A 17,515-nucleotide genomic window follows, 5' to 3' on the forward strand; every position below is an offset into this window, starting at 1 on the left:
TTGTTTTCGAAACCAAGAACTACTTCTTGGGTACTGATTAATGTGAATGGCTACCAGTTTGATACACACTTCAATAAATTGCCAGAAATAGCCAATTTGCTCAATTTACCTTTAAATCTATGTTATTATTAATAATTAATTATATTTATCTTTGTGGGAACACTGATCATCTTATTGATTTCTCAGAATAAATATATATAGAAACAGATAAATATCAAAAAAAAAAAAAAAAAAGGGTATTTCTATCCGTCATTCCGTTGTACAATTGTTTTCCTTCTACGGAAGGTTTTTTGTACAGAAACAATGATGAAAAAAACACTTAATTGAACAGTTTAAAAGAGGGGAAAACAGGAAAAAAATTAAAATTTAATTTTGAAACATAGTTTATCTTAAATTTTGACTCTTTAAAATTCAAAATTCAACTGAAAAAAAGAAGAGAAAAACTAGCTAATTCCAATCTTTTTTAAAAAAATGTAAAAAGAATTTATGGAACATCATTAGTCATTTTTCCTGATTAGGATTATTTTTAGAATTTTAATGACATGTTTTAAATAGGTTAAAATCCAATCTGCACTTTGTTAGAATATACAACAAATTGGACCAAACTATTTGTCTAACCAAGACAAATCATTATTTCTTCTAGATTTTCCAGAACAAAAATTTTAAAAGAAATTCAAAAGACTTTGGGATACGATTTAAATTTGATTCTACAGATTTTCCAGATTTGCCGGAATATTTTTTTAAATTTTAATCATAATAAATTTGAAGAAATATTTCACAAATATTCTTCATCGAAAAAACTGAAGCTAAAATGAAGAATTAAATTAAAATCTATTTATTATTCTTTACAATAAAAACAAATAATTTACTTGAACATAGATTTAAATTGTCAGGAAAGAAGAGGAAGGAATTTAAAAGGTAAAAAGTTAAATGTGTTTAAAAATCCTAAAATCATTTTTAAGGTTGTATTTTTTCTCTAAAATTGTCTTTCTGAAAGTTATAAGAAGCAAAGTAAAAACATTTATTAATTTATTTAAACCAGTGAAGACCAAGTCTTTAAAATATTTTCTTGGATTTTCAAATTCTATTTGAGTTTTGTCTCTCTTAGAATTAAAAATGTCTAGCAAAGCGAGACCAGCTTACTAGTAGATAAATAAGATTTAAAAAATGGAAACAGCTCACTGGTAAGTGCTGCTATTTCAGCTATTTTTAGAACAGGCCAGCAGGCTACTCATCTGGTCCTTACGGGCGACCTGGTGCCCGCGGGCACCGCGTTGGTGACCCCTGAACTACAGCAATAAACATACTGTTTAGGGTGTGCTTAAATGTGGAGTCATTATGCCCAAGCCCGAACAAATATGAACCAAGAATGACAAATATTTACTCATCAAATTGTACAGTATGTAACCATATATGATAGCTAAAAGTCTAACTCAAACAATGGTTTGCAAATGTATACAAAAAAAACGCAAATTTGCATGCACCGTCTGTATTCTGTGCGCTGGGGTGCACAGCTGGTAATGATATCCCAACATATTGGTGTGTGTTGGGCTCATCGCACGCCACTCATTTTGGTGTGTGTGTGTGCGTGTGTGTGTGTGTGTGTGTGTGTGTGTGTGTGTGTGTGTTACCATTCTTAATGAATCCCATTCTCTAAATGATGAGATATGGAGTTGGCAGGGGAGAGGGTAGTGACTGCACGCTCAACCCCTTCCAGCTTTTAGACATAAAAGTCATTTTACTTTGGCTGCAACACACACACACACACACACGCACACACACACACACACACGCACGCACACACACACACACACACACACACACACACACAAGTCACGATTCGCAACACTTTGATACCCACACAGCTAGTGTAAGATTTTGCAACTGTATACCTTAAACAGTAAAATGAAAACGTCTTATTGTAGTCCATGTACGTTTTCTTGGAAATTCCCTTTTCTAATTTTGTCAAACCTTCAGCAAGAAACTGTAGTCAAAGATCATATTGAATGTATTTTTCTTATATACTGTATTTATAGTAATGCTGTGGAAAAAAAAAAATCAGAATAATCACACTTAATCATGATTGATCACAATTATTCCTTACTTGCAACCTAAAAAAAGACCCCAAAATTTGGAGATACATTTTATTGTCAGAATGTCATTTAGAAACATTTTAAAGTGTTTAATTGAATGCACATCTTTCATTTGCTTAAAACTTGGTAAGAGTTTTATCTAAAGGTAAGGTCAAATATTTTGAGGTAAATGGGTTCCAAAATAATTGCGTGATTAATCTTAAACGTTACATCAGGGGTGGGCAAAATGCGGTCCAGGGGCCATTTGCGGTCTCTGTTGATTTTTTCAATACCCCGCGCCACATTGTAAAAATACTTTTTTTTTAACATTAAAATAAAGGTGGAATAAACGAGCAAAGAAGTGAAATATAACAGGAAAACGTTGCAATGTTAATAGTTGGATATTGAACACAAATCTGTTTTCTTTTTATTTAATGGTGTCATTCCTGGAAAAATAATAATAGATAGTATTATTAATAATAACAAATAAAAATCAATGTTGTTATCAAATGTTTACCTACTCATGGCTCCCATTATTTCACATCAAATAGTTCACAATAAAATGTTTTTGTGTTTGCCATATAAGAAATAAAGTTTTCTTTGACAAATAGGGCATAAAACAAACAAATAATAAAAAAAAGAAAATGTAAAAACAAAAGCCAGAAAAATAATAATCGACGGATAAATCTGAAGGTGAAGTCGGGAAGTCCCAAGTTAAATATATATATATATGTATATATATATATATATATATATATATATATATATATATATATATATATATATATATACATACACACACACACACATACATAGATCTGAAGGTGAAGTTGCGAAGTCCCAAGTAAAAAAAAAAAAAAAAAAAAAAATATATATATATACACACACATATATATATAAATATATATGTATATATACATATTGTATACATATACATATACATATATATATATATATATATATATATGTATATATATATATATGTATATATATATATATATATCCAGCCCGGACCATTTTTTTTAACCGAATGCTGCCCCCGAGTCGAAAAGTTTGGGGGCCCCTGATCTAGAGAGTTTAGCAATGAAAATAAATATTAAAAAAGTCTTACCTTTTTTTTGTTGTGGCCATTTTGGATCCCTAATAGTTGTTGTGGGATTTATTTTTTAAAGCTGTCATTACAAACTTGGTCAAGATGTTAAGTAGTATTGACATATTTAAAGCTCTAGTTACATCAAACCAAATATTCCACTTCTTGAAAAAAAATTTGGGGGGCGAAAATAGTGCATATTTTGTATGTTTGCCATAAAACAGGGTTTTCTTTGGCAAAAAAGGCATCAAACAAAACTTTATATTGACAGATAGACTTTAAGTTGATCTAGAGATTTAAGCGTTGGATAATTATGTCCATTAAAATAAATAAAAAATATATATATGACTCTTTTTTAACATGTTTATGACTGAGACCTTTCCAAGTCCCCGTGGCACAACTTGGGGGGAGGCCTAAAGGTTAAAAAAAATCATATCTTGTATTGGTTTTGAAAATATAAAATATCAAAATGGCACTGCATGCTTTAATTTGTCAGTGTGTGGTGTTCAGTGGTAAAAGTTTGTACACCCTTGCTTTAAATAATTAGTGCGATTCATCTTGTTTTTTATGATTAATCACATGAGTTAACTAGTTATTTTAAATGCACATTTTCTTTCTTTGCTCATTTTAAATAATGTAATCACTAATCTTTAAACCTCAGTGCTTATAGCATATTTAGAAGAATTAGAAATTAAAAGACTCAATGCTATTTCCTCCCTATCAACTCAAGAATTGGAATATTCCATGTTAATTGCTCACCCACTCTGAGTGGTTGTCATTCAATGCTGAGCAAGAAGGAAGGAATTGTTTTCTAGAACTTTTCACGCCTCAGTGGTTGTGACATCCGCGGCTCGAAGAAGCTTTTTCAGGTTGTCCATCCTTCTGTCTGCATCTTCATGCTATAACATTTTTTAAAGAGGTTGGCTTGGACTGAAAAATGAACGGCTTAGATGTGGTTGGTCGAAAGTTAAAATATTTGAACTCCAAATGCATTTGCTTTGTAGGCTTGTAAAGCCTTTTATTTGAAAATGTAATTGACGAATTGTGAATAATGTCATATTAAGTATGGAGACCGTAACGGTATGCAGACCTTATGGTCGACATACAGTTGTGATTAAAAGTTTACATACTCTTGTAAAGAACATAATGTCATGACCGTCTTGAGATTCAATCAATCAATCTATCAATGTTTACTTATATATCCCTAAATCACTAGTGTCTCAAAGGGCTGCACAAACCACAACACTAACCACTACGACATCCACGGTTGGCCCACATAAGGGCAAGGAAAACTCACACCCAGTGGGACGTCGGTGACAATGATGACTATGAGAACCTTGGAGAGGACAAAAGCAATGGATGTCGAGCGGGTCTAACATGATACTGTGAAAGTTCAATCCAAAGTGGATCCAACACAGCAGCGAGAGTCCCGTTCACAGCGGAGCCAGCAGGAAACCATCCCAAGCGGAGGCGGATCAGCAGCGCAGGGATGTCCCATGCCGATACACAGGCAAGCGGTCCATTCTGGGTCCCGACTCTGGACGAGCGGTCCATCGTGGGTCCCGACTCTGGACAGCCAGTACGTCATCCATGGCCATCGGACCGGACCCCCTCCACAAGGGAGAGTGGGACATAGGAGAAAAAGAAAAGAAGCGGCAGATCAACTGGTCTAAAAAGGAGGTCTATTTAAAGGCTAGAGTATACAAATGAGTTTTACAGTGAGACTTAAATGCTTCTACTGAGGTGGCATCTCGAACTGTTACCGGGAGGGCATTCCAGAGTACTGGAGCCCGAAATGAAAACGCTCTATGGCCCGCAGACTTTTTTTGGGCTTTGGGAATCACTAATAAGCCGGAGTCCTTTGAACGAAGATTTCGTGCCGGGACATATGGTACAATACAATCGGCAAGATAGGCTGGAGCTAGACCGGTTTCCAATAATATACCACTCAATTTTTTTTTTTGTGATAGAGTGATTAGAGCAAATCAAAGTTTGACACAACCCTGCCCTCCAACCACATTTGGCCCCAGCGATTCACACAGCTCATCCTAACGTCTAATATGAATAATTCAACCACCCAGTGGGAAGTAAGGTTATTTCTTTAAATGGTGCGGCACTGGATGAGAAAACAATCATACAGGACGCCCCCTGCCTGAGAGTCTGTGCTGAGCAGCTGGAACCCATCTTGACGCAGATTATCAACTCATCACTGGAGCTGTGAGAAGTGCCCTCTTGCTTCTAAAGTTCTACCATCATCCCGGTCCCAAAGAAACCAAGACTCAATGACTACGGACCTGTCGACGTGACGTCTGTGGTCTTAAAGTTATTTGAAAAACTGGCGTTGAGCCCCCTGAAGGACACTTGCCCGTCTGGACCCCCTGCAGTTTACCTATCGGGCAAACAGGTTGATAGAGGATGTTATCAATATGGCACTGAACCACATCCTGCATCCCCTCGACTCCCCATGAACCTACGCTAGGATCATGTTTGTGGACTTTAACTCTGCATTTTACACCGTCATCCCAGATGTCCTTCACCGTAAACTCACTAAAGTTCACAATGCCGGCCTTCACTTATCAGTGGATCACCAACATCCTGACAGCCAGGAGGCAGCAGGTAAGGCTGGGGAGAATCACATCTCATACCCGGACAGTCAGCCCTGGGGCCCCCAGTGCTGTGGTCTCTCCCCAATGCTTTTCTCCCTCTACACCAGGGGTCTCGAACACGCGGCTTGCGAGACGTTATTTTGCAGCCCGCACCCTAATGTAGAAATTTTATGTCGGTGCGGCCCGCAAGTTTTAAATGAATGGCGCTTTGCAGCGTCATACTTGTATACCCTCGATTTTTCCGGTGGACTCCTAATTTTCACTGCCCCTCCAGGAGTAATCATTCTCCCGAACTTCACCCAAACCACAATATTAAAGGCCTACTGAAATGAGATTTTCTTATTTAAACGGGGATAGCAGGTCCATTCTATGTGTCATACTTGATCATTTCGTGTTATCGCCATATTTTTGCTGAAAGGATTTAGTAGAGAACATCGACGATAAAGTTCACAACTTTTGGTCGCTAATAAAAAAGCCTTGCCTTTACCGGAAGTAGCAGACGATGTTCGCGTGACGTCACTGGTTGTAGAGCTCCTCACATCCTCACATTATTTATAATCATGGCCACCAGCAGCTAGAGCAATTCAGACCGAGAAAGCGACAATTTCCCCATTAATTTGAGCGAGGATGAAAGATTTGTGAATGAGGATAGTGAGAGTGAAGGACTAGAAGAAAAAAAAAGACGAGGGCAGTGGGAGCAATTCAGATGTTATTAGACACATTTACTAGGATAATTCTGGGAAATCACTTATCTGCGTATTGTGTTAATAGTGTTTTAGTGAGATTGTATAGTCATACCTGAAAGTCAGAGGGGTGTGGTGACCGCCAGTGTCTCTGAGGGAAGCCATAGAGGAGTCAAGAAAGTCGCAGTTGCCTCTTTGACAGCTGCAGGAGAAACGACAAAAGCCTCGCTCATGTTTACGGTAAGAGCCGACTTATTACCACCATTTTCTCATCGAAAGCTGCCGGTTGACGTGGTAGAGAACCATGTTCGCTTTACCGCTCTGTTCCATGTTAAAGCTTCACAACAAACAAAGAAACACCGGCTGTGTTTGTGTTGCTACAGCCGGCTGCAATACACCGCTTTCCACCAACATCTTTCTTATTTTTAGTCTCCATTATTAATAGAACAAATTGCAAAAGATTCAGCAACACAGATGTCCAGAATACTGTGTAATTATGCGATAAAAACAGACTACTTTTAGCCGTGATCGGTGCTGGGAGAACGTGTCTGCTACCACCGGTGACGTCACGCACACGCGTCATCATTCCGCGACGTTTTGAACAGGATACCTCGCGAGAAATTTAAAATTGCAATTTAGTAAATTAAACCGTCTGTATTGGCATGTGTTGCAATGTTAATATTTCATCATTGATATATAAACCATCAGACTGCGTGGCCGGTAGTAGTGGGTTTCAGTAGGCCTTTAAGGGGGCACCGTAGGGGTACTGCCTTTAATGTCCTCTAAAAACTGCACAAACAGCGTGCAAGCCCAGTCACTTTTTGTATTGGGCTTCTGAAAACGCAGTAGCCGGCTGCAAGACATAGTTGATCAACAGCCACACAAGTCACACTGAGGGTGGCCGTATAAACAAATTGTCGACCAAGTATGCGTTACATTCACTTGTGTTTGTAAAAAGCAGTAGATATTACGTGATTGGGCCGTCACACTTTAAGGCACGCCCCCAATATTGTTGTCTGGGTGGAAATCAGGAGAAATTCGGAAGAATGGTTGCCCCGGGGGAATTTCGGAAGGGGCACTGATATGGAAGAGTATAACATTGCTACGCTGCCGAGCTCTAGACAGCACCGACACTCAACAACGGCACGTTATTTGTAGATTATTATTACTTGTTTGCAATTTTACCCCAAGTGGGTGAAATTGCATAATCTTCCATGGCACACCAGACGGTATCTCCAGTGTGCCCCGGCACAGTGGTTGAAAAACACAAAGTTAGAATACGGTTGTATATAATGTTGGTTATAAAGAACATTCAAATCCTTAATAAATAGACTCAAAAACATAAAAATGCAACATTTTGGTGCATTTGCAAACAACTAAAAGTATTCACGAAGTAAACTATAACCTTCTACCCAATAATATACACCAATTATTCTCAACAAAAGAATAGAAATATAACCTTAAGGATAAAAAATCTAATTTATAACATTGGTATGTACGTAAAACACTTACAACCTTTATTATAACATTATGTGGAATTATATTATGGAATGGATTTAGCAAAGAAGTCAAACAATGTTATGAAAACAATATGAATATGTTACAGTTTAAAAAACAGTTTAAACTCAAAATGTTAACAAATTACAAGGAAGAAGAACTGTAATAAACATCTGGAACCTTATTGACAAATTTAGATAACCATATTAATTTCATTATGTGAATCACTAATAACTTAACTGTTTATTAAAAAAATACATAAAGACAGAAAAATTAGATCATATGGACAGCCGTAAGTGTCTTCATTGTGCTTTACATTTATTATTTTTGTTATTTTTTTAGTCTGAATTTGCATTAGTTTCGTATCATCCCGTGAGGTGTATATTACTTGTTTTGTTCCGTTTATACTTCATGAAGTTTTGCACATGTTTTTTTTTGTTTGTTTTCATTATATTTGGATGTATTTGTTTGGTTTGTATGCTTGTGAATCTGGGCTATCCATTAAAGGCCTACTGAAATGAGATGTTCTTACTTAAACGGGGATATCAGGTCCATTCGATAAAGTTTGCATCTTTTGGTCGCTAATAAAAAAGCCTTGTCTGTACCGGAAGTAGCAGACGATGTGCGCGTGACGTCACGGGTTGTAGGGCTCCTCACATCCTCACATTGTTTATAATCATAGCCACCAGCAGCAAGAGGGATTCGGACCGAGTAAGCGACGATTTCCCCATTGTTTTGAGCGAGGATGAAAGATTTGTTGATGACGAAAGTTAGAGTGAATAATAAAGAGAAAAAAAAATACAGGGCAGTGGGAACGATTCAGATGTTATTAGACACATTTACCAGGATAATTCTGGAAAATCCCTTATCTGCTTATTGTGTTACTAGTGTTTTAGTGAGATTATAAAGTCATACCTGAAAGTCAGAGGGCTGCGGTGACCCCCAGTGTCTCTGATGGAAGCCATGGAGGAGCCCATAAAGTCAGAGCTGTCTTTTTGACAGCTGCTGCAGGAGGACGCAAACTCTGCTCAAGTCTCCGGTTAGAGCCGACTTAATATCACAATTTTCTCATCCAAAAACTTGCTGGTTGACATGTGGTAGAGAAACACGTTCGCTTGACCACTCTGCTCCATAGTAAAGCTTCACAACAAACAAATAAACACCGGCTGTGTTGGTTTTGCTAACGGCAGCTGCAATCCACCGCTTTCCACCAACAGCATTCTTATTTGACATCTCCATTATTGATTGAAGAAATTGCAAAAGATTCAGCAACACAGATGTCCGAAATACTGTGTAATTATGCGATGAAAAGAGATGACTTTCAGCCGTGATTGGTGCTGGGCTGAAATGTAAGACTACTTATTATGTTGAAGGGGGCAGGAAATGTAAGATTTTCTTCTTTCTGTTCCTTCTCAAGCTTAGGTGTGTAAAAATGTGTTTCGTTGTTAAAGTTTGTTTGTCTATTGATCAAAAATGCACATCAATGAAGGAGATAAATGCAAAATTAAATTAAATGAAAAATGATAATTTGTGATTTGAGAATTGAGCACAAGAAGTGAACAAACAAATGGAAAAGGGCTATGATTAAATAGTTTTCCTCTCTGCACATACTATAGTAAGACATTTGAAATATGTGATGTGCCATATTGTAACTTCTGTATTTCCTCGAATGGCCGCAGGGCATATAGTATGCGCCTGCCTTGAATTACTGCCGGGTCTAACTCGCTTCGCAAAATAATCAGGGCATGCTTAGTATTACCGCCTGGTCAAACTCGTGACGTCACGAGTGGCACTTCCCCTGTCATCATTTTCAAAATGGAGGAGGCTGATTTCAATACCGGTAATTTGAAATCGCATAAAGGAAAGAAGATTAAGAGCTATTCAGTAGGATTTAAGGTCCAAGCTTACATCACACTCAAATTTTTACTGCATGCCTTTGGTAAGGGCCAGAGTGAGAGGAAGTTTTAAAATAATTAGCGCATGCTTACTTTTACCGCATGCCTTTATTAAGCGCAGGAGTGAGAAGAGGTTTTAAATTAATTACCGCCCCGGCGGCAATTCAAGGAAATACGGTATGCGTATTTAAAATTAGTACAATTCCACTGCGTTCAATTGTGCTGTGCTTCTGTAAAATAGAACCCTTAATCAGTGCTTTGATACATTTCAACATAATCTTAAGTAAATAAAGAGGGCATTGATAACTCCTGCCAGTTCTCCCATTTCTTATCTGAACAATTTAAATGGGAATGATGACACGTCGACTGGATCAGGGTTGCATATGAGACGATATATTTAGTGAACAAGTGTTGACATGAACATGAAGGAATCTGAGTAACTGATGGAATGATATGCATTTGGCATGGTGTATTTTGTTTTGTTGCAGTAACATTTTGACATATCAGCGAATTCAGCGGTTAGTCCTGGGTAGGGTTGTACGGTACTGCTTGGATTTATATGACATCACGTCCGGGTCATTAAAGGCCTGCTGAAATGAGATTTTTTTTAAAAACGGGAATAGCAGGTCCATTCTATGTGTCATACTTGATCATTTCGCGATATTGCCATATTTTTTCTGAAAGGATTTAGTTGAAAACATCGCGATAAAGTTCGCAACTTTTGGTGCTGATAAAAAAGCCTTGCCTTTACCGGAAGTCGCAGACGATGACGTCACAAGGGTGAGGGCTCCTCACGTCCTTACATTGTTTATAATGGGAGCCTCCAACAAAAAGAGCTATTCGGACCGAGAAAACGACAATTCCCCCATTAATTTGAGCGAGGATGAAAGATTCGTGGATGATGATATTGATAGCGAAGGACTAGAAAGAAAAAAAAAAGGCGATTGCATTGGGACGGATTCAGATGTTTTTAGACACATTTACTAGGACAATTCTGGGAAATCCCTTATCTTTATATTGTGTTGCTAGTGTTTTAGTGAGTTTAATAGTACCTGATAGTCGGAGGGGTGTGTCCACGGGTGTCTTAAGGCCAGTGTCTGAGGGAAGTCACGGCAGATACAAGGACGGCGCAAACTCCACAGATCTCCGGTAAGAGGCGACTTTTTAACACAATTTTCTCACCGAAACCTGCTGGTTGACAAGTGGTCGGGAACCATGTTCGCTTGACCGCTCTGATCCATTGTAAAGCTTCGCCTCCGGGAATTTTAAACAAGGAATCACCGTGTGTTTGAGTGGCTAAAGGCTAAAGCTTCCCAACTCCATCTTTATACTTTGACTTCTCCATTATTAATTGAACAAATTGCAAAAGATTCAGCAACACAGATGTCCAGAATACTGTGTAATTGCGCGATAAAAAGAGACGACTTTTAGCCGTAAATGGTGCTGCGCTAATATTTCCTGACAGTCCGTGACGTCACGCGCACGCGACATCATTCTGGGACGTTTTCATCAAGAAACTCCGCGGGAAATTTAAAATTGCAATTTAGTAAACTAAACCGGCCGTATTGGCATGTGTTGCAAAGTTAATATTTCATCATTGATATATAAACTATCGGTAGTAGTGGGTTTCAGTAGGCCTTTAAAGTATGCAAGTTGTATCATTTCAATGGGTACTAGGCGCCATTTAGCCTTTCTCGAAGAAAAATGCCCCCTGCTTGTGTTGTTTGCGGCTATACGAACCGTTGAAATCACGAAAAGGATAAACGCTTCTACGGAGTTCCTCAAGAGGTAATCAAGAAGAGCAAAAGACAGCGAGATTTTTCTAAACAAGCCGTGTGGAATTTGCCCAATTTGTGATGTATTCTCCAATTGGTGACCTCAGCGGATAGCTTCCCATATGGTGAAGTTTTATCCAAAAAGCTTTGCACGAATCCGCCATTGTAAAGTACCATTGATAAAGTACTACTGATAGTCATGCACACACTGGGTGTGGTGAAATTACTGTCTGCATTTGACCCATCCCCTTGTTCCACCCCCTGGGAGGTGAGAGGAGCAGTACCGGGTTATTAGGTGCACTGTCGAGTTTTGAGGAGAAATAAAGGATTTTAACTGCGCCTTATAGTCCGGAAAATACGGTACAGTTGCATCAATTAAAACACCAAAAAAAAGCTGCGTTCAGCAGCATGTATGTCACTACATGTTGCACGTCGGTGCAATTATGCACGTCACAATTAGATAGAAATAATACTTTATCCTACATTTTCTGTTTCCTTATAGCTGTCAGAGTTAGTTTGTGACAAACCCCAAGATGCAGAGAAGGAGGCAAGCATTGAGTAAGGAAACATGGTTTGATAAAACACTAAGACAAAAACAAACAAAGGGTACAAACAAAAAGCGCGCACGTGGGCGGATAACAAACAAAAAGGCCTAACGTGGAAGATAGCAGGTATCGAGCAGGAAACAGAAGTCGTACTTATAATATGAAAACAAACTTGGAAACAGGGAACAAAAAACAGTAAGCTACAAACATCTAACGAAATATAGCTTACCGCTACGCTGCAAGGACACAATCTGATACGACACGACATGACAGATAGCAACGACAAGAGCGACATGCAATACAATAATCCAGCCCTGACTGCAGGAACAAAGGAGGTAAAAATAGGGACGGGCTGATTGACACCAGGTGTGGCCAAGTGCCAAGGTGAAACAGTGCTCAGGGAGAAAGACAGGAAACTAACAAAATAAGAGCGCTGACAGTAACCAAAGACAGGAAATACTAAACACACAAAGAGGAAAAAGCTAAAACACAAACAAACTGTCAGTGGCAACATGACAATAGCCTGAAGCAGTGGAGCTCCCCCATCTTTGGTTGATAGCTTTACCCGATGCCCAAATAAGTACGTCCACCTGTCTGTGATGTCACAACATAGCCAGACTGCAGAACCGCGAGAACAGACAAACACCAAAATGCATGAACTTTATGATTTCATGCATTGACATTAGAGATGTCCGAAAATATCGGCAGTCTGATATTATCGGAAATCTCTAAATGCTTTAGAATGTAATATCGGAAATTATCTGTATCGGTTTCAAAATTATCGGTATCGGTTTCAAAAACTAACGTTTATGACTTCTTAAAACGCCGCTGTGTACACGGACGTAGTGAGTAGTACAAGAGCGCCAATAAACCTTAAAGGCACTGCCTTTGCGTGGCAGTCCAATCACATATTATCTACAACTTTTCACACACACAAGTGGATGCGAGGCATACTTCGTCAAAAGCCATACAGGTCACACTGAGGGTGGCCGTATAAACAACTTTAACACTGTTACAAATATGCGCCACATTGTAAACCCACACCAAACAAGAATGACAAACACATTTCTGGAGAACATCTGCACCGTAAAACAATATAAACACAACAGAACAAATACCCAGAACCCCTTGCAGTGCTTACTCTTAGGGGACGCTACAATATACACCCCCCACCAACCCCGCCCACCTGAACCTCCTCATGCTTTCTCAGGGGGAGCATGTCCCAGATTCCAAGCTGCTGTTTTGAGGCATGTTAAAAAAAAATAATGCACTTTGTGACTTGAATAATAAATATGGCAGTGCCATGTTGGCATTTTTTCCATAACTTAAGTAGATTTATTTTGGAAAACCTTGTTACAATGTTTAATGCATCCAGTGGGGTATCTCAACAAAATTAGGCATAATAATGTGATAATTCCACGAGTGTATATATCGGTATCGGTTGTTATCGGAATCGGTAATTAAGAGTTGGACGATATCGGAATATCGGCACAAAAGCCATTATCGGACATCTCTAATTGGCATTGTTTAAAACGGGTAACCCACATTTTAACAACATTTTAAAGGTCAGAAAAGATGAAATTAATCAATGAAGTAGCCGCACAGTTTGGAAATATTCATTCAGACGATTCTGATTATTGAGTCAAAGCTAATGAACCCCTTGTTTTGTTACGTTCCAGATATCCGAGAGACTGCGTTTGTTTATGCCGTCACAGCTGCCGGCGTGACCCACGCAGTGACGCAGGCCTGCAGCATGGGGGACCTGCTGCAGTGCGGCTGCGAGGCCACCAGGAACCGAGCCCCTCCAAAACCTCTGTCGTCCTCTGCTGGGGATGGAGTCAAGTGGGAGTGGGGCGGCTGTGGAGATGATGTGGAATTTGGGTACGAAAAGTCCAAACAGTTCATGGATGCCAAGAGGAGAAGGGGCAAGAGCGACATCAGGACACTCATTGACCTGCACAACAATGAGGCCGGAAGACTGGTAAATATGCTTTGAAATAAATACCCAATCGGTCCCAATATGTCCGATAATGGCTTTTCTGCCGATATCTGATATTCCGATAATTACAGATTCCGATATCAACCGATACCGATATATACAGTCGTGGAATTAACATATAATTATGCCCAATTTCGTTGTGATGCCCCGCTGGATGCATTAAACCAGGGGTCGGGAACCTTTTTGGCTGAGAGAGCCAAAGAGCCAAATATTTTAAAATGTATTTCCCTAAGAGCCATATAATATTTTTTTTAACACTGAACACAACTAAACGTGTGCATTTTTAAGTAAGACCGACTTTTCCAGAGTATAATAGGTCTCTTATTCTTTGTATTAACATTGTTATTCTGAAGTTAACTGTGGAGGGGGCGTGGCCCGCGGGCCTGCAGCAAAGCGGGCATGCAGCAAAAGCAGGATGTTGCCAGGACCGGCCTCGAAATCAGCGACAGGTGCGTAGATGGCCGACCTGGGCCTTGTTATCTAATCACCTGTCGCTCTGTTATAAGCAGCAGCCAGGAGGAGAGACTGGATTGAGGCTGGAGCCAGAGCGCGAGTGAGGACGAAAGAGAAAAAGACAATTGCTGGAAAGCAAATGAGAGAAAAATAAAATAAAACAATATTATAAGCCTAAAACAGGCTCTTGGTGGTTTGAAGAACCCCAAGGAGGGCAAGCCCCGCACTAACCAATGATAAATAAATTACTTATTACCAATAACGCAACTTCTTGAACATAAAAAAGCATGAGAATGTTTTATATTTTGAATGTTATTTTTAACACTGTGCTTACAAGTGGAATTATTCATTACTTATTGTGTTAAGCAATGTCAGCTCAGATTTATCCGAGAGCCAGATGCAGTCATCAAAAGAGCCACATCTGGCTCTAGAGCCATAGGTTCCCTACCCCTGCATTAAACAATGTAACAAGGTTTTCCAAAATAACGGAAAAAAATGCCAACATGGCACTGCCATATTTATTGTTGAAGTCACAAAGAGCATTATTTTTTTTAACATGACTCAAAACAGCAGCTTGGAATTTGGGACATGCTCTCCCTGAGAGAGCATGAGGAGGTTGAGGTGGGGGCGGGGAGGTAGAGGGTACCGGGGGTTGTATATTTTAGCGTCCCGGAAGAGTTAGTGCTGCAAGGGTTTCTGGGTATTTGTTCTGTTGTGTTTATGTTGTGTTACGGTGCGGATGTTCTCCCGAAATGTGTTCGTCATTCTTGTTTAATGTGGGTTCACAGTGTGGCTATTATGGTTTACTAAAATGAGTGACGGCAAACGGACACCAGGTGGCAGTAATGTTCAATAATTTATTATATATACGGTAAATATATAAATAATAAGAATACTAAACAATACTAACGACTAAAACCAAGGAAATTAAGTTTGACAAAAACTCAAGAGTGTATGGTGTAAGACTAAATGAGTACATCGTAATATTTGAGTGTACGTTCTCACACAGGACTTTTAGCTGCGGGTGTACACTTCAGGCTCTCCTTGCGCTTTCCTGTCTCTCCTTCTTGCAGACAAGCAGGTGCACATTCTTACATACGTCCCAAACTGTCACGTCACACGTCACATACACGCCCTCGCAGGGCAGAGAGGTAGCGGCGTGGCTAACGTTAGCTGCTAACGTAACCGTACGAGAAAAAGATGTTACGGATCTGGTAACAAATGATGGAAGACTTAATTCCCAATAAAAACAGCAGGGTTTCCATCGTCCGGCGGAGGTTTGGCTTCAAGTGGGAATATGTCGAACAGACAACCGTAATTTGTCAAAGGGTGGGGGGGGGAAATGTTGCTATAAAAAGTAGCATTACTGCTAATATGTAGCATCATTTGTAAAGTCACTCGCTAGAGAATGAAGAGAATTTCATAACCTTGGAAACATACCACATAGTGAAGGACAAATACTATTTGATTTCCTATTATGCAGCTCATTTTTATTTGACACTTAAAATGTCTCTGACAATCTTTCAATTTATGTTTTGGAAATGACTTGAATGTTTGCGCCATTGCTTAATAACTTTAATAAATACATTTTTGGTCAATTAACTTAGTTGTGATTTCCCTCTCTGCATGAAAGTTTAAAAGTAGCATATATGAATGCAGTATGAAGAAGAATGTTTTATAGTAGACACATAGAATCATCATTCTGCTGTGATTATATGCATCAAGTGTTCATTCAAGGCCAAGGCAAAATATCGTAATATATATTGTATATCACAATATGGCCTAAAAATATCGCGATATTAAAAAAAGGCAATATCGCCCAGCCCTAATTCCAAGCAACGTTTGTAAGTTTAACAATGTAACTAAAACAATTCATATTTACTAAACCGTCCCATGTGTGACGTCTGTAGGAGTGTTTTTGTACATATTTGTATGTACTATCGTGATGTGCGTCGTTAGCATTAATTAATATGCCAACACGTTTACGAGTGTCTGTGTTGGTATTATTAACTCAGCACGGCATTCTTTTTGTATTGTTTCAGTTTCACAAATTCCTCAGTAAAATAACCAAAACTCCATCATGGCACTGACTTCGGTTTTGTTTGATCAACCGTTTTACTGCACACTAGTGTGCCGTGAGATATTGTCTGGTGTGCAGTGGGGATTTATGCAACTTTACCCGATCGGTCCCCAAAAATTTTTTTGAATATCAATAATTACAACCTGCAAATAATGCGCCGTTGCTTACTGTCTGTGCTGTGTAAAACTTGGCATGGTAACCACGTAATACTCCTTGAGTTTGAGTTTGAGTTTGAGTTTGATTTTATTTGGAACATGCAAGCATACAAAATGATACATCCCAATTTCCAGTTTCTCTTTTCAACATGTTCGAAAAGGAGTAGGAAGAAGCAGAGCTTATTTAATCCTACCCCTTTTCTTTACATAACACTTGCTAAAACTTTTGTTCACTTCCTGTTCTCAATGTATTCATAATGTATACTCCATAAGTAATCACAATAAAAATAAATGAATAAATAATTGGTGAATTAAGTTTTATTCCATACGATGAGATAAGTAAGATAATTTTGAGAATGAATGGGTGAATACTCCTTGTAGGTAGGTGGCAACAGGTAGTTAATTGCTTTGTAAAAATCGGAATGTGTCGGGTGAGACGAGTATGGTTTGTTGTGATCCCGATATTCAGACCACAGCAGGAGGCAGTGTGCGGGTAAAAAGGTATGTTAAGTTAAAGGCCTACTGAAATGAGATGTTCTTATTCAAACGGGGATAGCAGGTCCATTCCATGTGTCATACTTGATAATTTTGCGATATTGCCATATTTTTGCTGAAAGGATTTAGTAGAGAACATTGACGATAAAGTTTGCAACATTTGGTCGCTA

General features: G+C 38.8%; 1 protein-coding gene across 1 annotated transcript in view; it reads left to right on the forward strand.

Annotated features, from left to right (window-relative positions):
- The window catches only part of wnt6b (wingless-type MMTV integration site family, member 6b), a 156,866-nt gene that overhangs the window by 120,334 nt on the left and 19,017 nt on the right, over positions 1–17,515 (forward strand). Inside the window, exon 3 of the mRNA XM_061918486.1 lies at positions 13,843–14,144. Coding sequence (XP_061774470.1) covers positions 13,843–14,144 — 302 coding nt within the window. The remainder of the gene's footprint in view (positions 1–13,842; positions 14,145–17,515) is intronic.

Source organism: Nerophis ophidion, linkage group LG13 (assembly GCF_033978795.1).
Source record: "Nerophis ophidion isolate RoL-2023_Sa linkage group LG13, RoL_Noph_v1.0, whole genome shotgun sequence".
Classification (NCBI taxonomy): Eukaryota; Metazoa; Chordata; class Actinopteri; order Syngnathiformes; family Syngnathidae; genus Nerophis; species Nerophis ophidion.